At 58.6% G+C, this 4401-nt stretch overlaps 2 protein-coding genes across 2 annotated transcripts in view; one reads left to right on the forward strand and one right to left on the reverse strand.

Moving 5' to 3' along the window:
- QBC33DRAFT_566053 (uncharacterized protein) overlaps window positions 1–1059 on the forward strand; it is a 1710-nt gene extending 651 nt beyond the window's left edge. The window contains exons 3-4 of the mRNA XM_060430439.1: window positions 182–430; window positions 499–1059. Of these exons, the coding sequence (XP_060288131.1) occupies window positions 182–430; window positions 499–738 (489 nt within the window). The 3' untranslated portion in view covers window positions 739–1059. The remainder of the gene's footprint in view (window positions 1–181; window positions 431–498) is intronic.
- Window positions 1060–2136: 1077 nt separating this feature from the next.
- QBC33DRAFT_525179 (uncharacterized protein) lies at window positions 2137–3705 on the reverse strand. Its single transcript, XM_060426791.1, has 3 exons — window positions 3588–3705; window positions 3462–3537; window positions 2137–3406 (listed from the first exon to the last, which is right to left on the reverse strand). The coding sequence occupies exons 1-3, from the start codon at window positions 3643–3645 to the stop codon at window positions 2188–2190; spliced, it is 1353 nt and encodes a 450-aa protein (XP_060288132.1). The 5' UTR covers window positions 3646–3705; the 3' UTR covers window positions 2137–2187.
- Between the last annotated feature and the right edge of the window lie 696 nt (window positions 3706–4401).

The raw sequence follows: 4401 nt of genomic DNA on the forward strand, positions 1-4401 counted from the left end.
GTGGGTGCTTTTTTTCCCACCCCGTTTTTTGGTTCGGCTTTTTGGGGGTGGGGCGGGTTACCCCCCGGGTTGTAAACACGGTTGGTTTTTCCGTCCCCCCCCCCCCCCCCCCCCCCCCGCAATCACACCGCGGATCCGAACTAAACTTCCGCGTTTCCGTATCTGACGTTGCGTGAATTAGGGCGGCCCCGGTGCGACGGGTACCAGCGGCGTCCCCGACGTGACGGCGTCCGCAACGGCGCCTCCGCCGACTGTGTCGGGGTGGACGTGCACCAAGGACGACTCGGGCGAGGAGTGCTGCCAGCGCGGCGGCAGCGCCGTGCACTGGTGTTCGGGGGAGTTCCCGGCCCAGAAGTGCTACAACCCCTCGAAGGAGTCGTGCTGCACCGACGGCTCCGTGTGCTTCGGCGAGGACTGCTGCGAGCTTTTTGTGAGTTTGCCGATTGTAATTAAAACGTGGCTGAGCCGCCGGCGCTGTGTCTGACCGGGAGCATGTAGAGCGCCTCGACGACTAATCCGTATACGGCGGAGACTACGACGGGATCGAGCAGCGGACGTGCTACTACCAGCGCTGGGGAAGGCACTATTACCAGCTCGGCAACGCTTACTCAGGCTGGAACTAGTTCCGGGTCGGTACCGCAGTCCACGTCGGCAACCAGCTCGGGCTTCATGCTAAGGATCGGCCTTGGAATGGTAGGCGTTTTGGTGTCTACGATGGGCTTGGTCTTGTCACTATAGAAATGGCTAGCTTCGCGCATGAGGGTCAGGTCTGTTCCCGATTGGGGGTTTAATGGTGAACAGTCGCGATTTGAAATCGACTAAATATATGCCATAATAATTGGGAGACATGAACAAACAGCTCTTATTCCAATATGCCTTTCGCGTATGACTCTAGAATGCCCCGAATTTACAGAGGTGGCCGATCGAGTGCACCTACAACTACTCCAGCGGCCAGCTGAGCATCTACTTCTGCTCCTCTTCCTTCGTTGTTTCAATCAGTGTCTTGTTACCCTCCTCGGCCACTCCAATCAGACTGGTTCGCTCCCGCAGAGTCCCCTTACCGGCCCTAGCAGGCTCCCCCGACTCGCCCTCCCCGTCCTCGCCATCCGACCCCCCAGCCACAACAATCGACCTGCCAGAAGCCAGCACAACGCGCGTCCCAACAGTCTTGACCCACTCGCTGGTCGTCGTCCCCTGCTCGGCGCCCTTGTCTGGCCACAGGAACAGGCCCATGATCCTGCCCGCCGACGTCGACTCCAGTAGGGTCCGCAGCTTGCTCGGGCCCGTCCTCCCCGCCACGAGGAGGGCAATCGCAACGCCGAGCGCGACAGCCGCCTCGGCCAGCACGACGAACCCCGGCACCGCGTAGGGAATGCGGTACCTCACCCGCCTGCGATACGCCGTGACCGGCACCGCAGGCGGCGCGCCCGCATCCGCATCAGACCCCAACCCCCACCCCTTCGTCCCGACGACCGAGTTAGCCGCGATGTCCGTCCAGACAAGGTTCACGATGGCCGACACGTCTTCCGCCCCGCCGTCAGACAACTCCCTCCACTTGCTATACAGCGCCAACCCCGTCCGGCCCGAGTAATCCCCGTAGCCCTCGTACCCCCCACCACCATACCCCGGCCGCGTGACCCCAAACGCGTTCATCAGTGCCTGCCCGTAAAAGTCCGCGCCAGGCAAGTTCTGCCCCATGCGCTGCGGCGCAAACTCGCCGCCGGTCAGCAGCAGCGAGTACGCGCCCAGCGCGCCTGGCAGGCGCAGGCTCCGCTGCGCCGTGGTCGACACGTTATTAGCGGCCAGGTTCCCTACCGCCGAAGCCGCGGTCCCGAGGACGCCCCACAGCGGCGCCACGTCGGAGACGGCGCCGCCGTCGTGGACGGACTCGACGGCCCACAGCGGGAGGTCGGACGGCGAGGCGTAGGTTTTGGGGTCGGCGCGCGTGGCCTCCGGCGGGTTCCCCGTGGAGTTGTGCACGAAGGTGACGGTGCGGATGGTTGCGCTGACCGAGGCGGCGCAGCTGAAGACGGGGACGGACCAGGCTGAGCCCCGGTCTGGGCTCAGGGGCGAGCCGCCGTCGCGGCGGCGGGCGGCGCCGTAGATTAGGCCGCAGCCGACTAGGCTGCTGTTGATGTTGGGTGGGCTGGAGATGGTGGTGCCGGCGCAGATGTCGGCTGTGGTTGGTTAGTTGACTGTGTGGTGAGATGGTCTATGGGCCGGAAAGCGTGGGGGAGGTTGCATACAAATTGCCGCGAAATGTGCCGTGCCGATTCCAAATGGGTTCCCGGTCGCGCCTGATTTGTTTCGGCCTGAAGAGGCTTCTGTGAGGTCGAGATATTCGCCGAAAAATAGGCTGGTTCTGATGGATTCGTACTCAATGGCAAAGGTGCCGTTCTGAAAGGAGGGGTCGCTTTTGAAGGTCATCCCGGGGGTAACGTCGAGTCGCGTGATATTCGTTGGGTCCGGATCGGTGGCGTTGAAGTAAGCCAATGTCAGGAAGTTGTTGAGCCAAGCAGCCTTGTAGGCTCTCTCTCTCAAATTGAGATCGCCTTGTCCGTTGCCAAATGGGGGTGTTGTGAGGTCGGGGCTGGTGCGGGACAAGTTGGAGAATCCGCCACGGTCAGTAAGGGTCATGTCCTTTACGGTGAGCCGTGAGGTGTTATTCTGCGTAAGCTCAAAGTCGAAAGTGATGTTTAAGTCCACGCATTGCGTCTCTGGCTCAACAAAGAGAATATCCTCGGTCCACGTGCTGCCGTACTCGTGAGGGGGGACGGGAGCAGTGTGATTGCGGAAGCCGATGCCCCCATTCTCGGCATCAACGATGAGCCCGTCGACAACTTGTATCCTCGGGTCCAGTATCAACATGGATACCTGACGGTACGCTGACTTGAGATACCATCCGAGGACGCCCGCAGGGTCCGTTGCGTTGATATTGGCTCTCCACTGAATGTCAAATATGCTCGATACCGGCCTGCCAAACCGGGCGGCTCCATCTCTGAACAGGGATTTCAGGGCTTCAGGTATGGACCGGTCATACACTGTATCTGTACAGTTGAGGAGGAGTCCTTGTTGGACACATGTCTGATTCATGGTCGATCCGGGACAGGCCTCATCGCCGCAGTTCCTCGTAAAGGGTGCCGTGGTCCTCATTGGAGTCCCATAGCCGAAAGGCGAACTGTCTTTGACGTACTGGAAGGCCTCGACATCCTGATTCCCGGCCGGCTCAATAGTCTGGTACAGACCAAGAGGAGTGAAGATGGCGGCTACAGAGACCAAGAAAACGGTCACCATCTGGAGGAGCATGACAAAGTTGACACGCGCCTGCACTCCATGTCGCGCCGTTGCATCGGTCCCCAGGATGCTTGGCCACAGAGACGAGTGGAGGAAACGGCCGAGTACCGACCTGATATTTCTCAGCCAAAAAAGCCGTGTTATTAGGGTGGAGGTGTTGAGCTTACCAAGTGACAACCGAGTTTTGCTCAGTGATGAATCCAACCAATATCGCTGGGAAGATGAGCGGCAACAACAATTGTACTGACCGGTCAGTCACATGGTGCACGAATAGCGTTAGAAGTGAATCATACGTGCGAATACGCCTGCCGCAATCAACCCCGAAACCTGCCCGACAGTGAGGTCCGGCATTTTGGACCGGGTTGCGATGTTTTGCTTGGCACAAAGGCTTTTCCAGTTGGAGAGGAGCGGACATGCCTGTCACGTATTTAAGGCCAGCCTCCACACCGGTGAAATGAAGGATTGCTTTCTTCATTCTCCTTCAGGGGTTCGCGACCAATGAGAGGGGGGATCTGCCAGCTTACTTCTAGCGAATATTCCTCCGTCTTACTCCCGTTGCTCGACAATAGCGCTAAACTCATGCTGGATTCGTTTACTCCTTGGGCTCCACAGCTTGTTCAGGTGGATTTCAAGTCCTTCGACGACAGTTCTGTCTGTTTATTGCTGCGCTTTCTATCGTGAGCATTTGCCACAGCGTTGCGAACCCTACCCTCGGCAGCCCAGTGTTCCATGCGCGTCTCAACCTGAGCAGGCAGGATCTCATCTTACACATCACATTAGCATCACCTCACAGGAGGGAACAGATAGAAATACCATGTGACCAGCAATATCAGACTTCTCGAGAATCTCCGTCAGAATCTCACCAAGCTGGCGAGACTTGGCGGCAAGTTGAGCTCCTTTACAGTTTGCTCTAATGTTTCCAGGCGGATTCGAGTTGTTCTAGTGCAGAGGTTGCTAGGTCTCGGCAGTCGCATTGCAGTTGCCATCGCTATTGCTATTGCTCTTGCTGTTGCTGTTGCTGTTGCTGTTGCTGTTGCTGTTGCTGTTGCTGTTGCTGTTGCTGTTGCTGTTGCTGTTGCTGTTGCTGTTGCTGTTGCTGTTGCTGTA

The sequence above is a fragment of the Phialemonium atrogriseum genome (assembly GCF_030411735.1).
Source record: "Phialemonium atrogriseum strain 8032-3 unplaced genomic scaffold QBC33scaffold_2, whole genome shotgun sequence".
NCBI lineage: Eukaryota > Fungi > Ascomycota > Sordariomycetes > Cephalothecales > Cephalothecaceae > Phialemonium > Phialemonium atrogriseum.

Bases quoted from the DNA above. Each gene is read 5' to 3' on its own strand.
- QBC33DRAFT_525179 (XM_060426791.1), bottom strand. From the start codon at position 3,645: ATGCCGGACCTCACTGTCGGGCAGGTTTCGGGGTTGATTGCGGCAGGC. The intron at 3,538-3,587 runs GTATGATTCACT...CTGACCGGTCAG, and splicing joins TGCGGCAGGCGTATTCGCAC to TACAATTGTTGTTGCCGCTC. The intron at 3,407-3,461 runs GTAAGCTCAACA...GAGAAATATCAG, and splicing joins CAAAACTCGGTTGTCACTTG to GTCGGTACTCGGCCGTTTCC.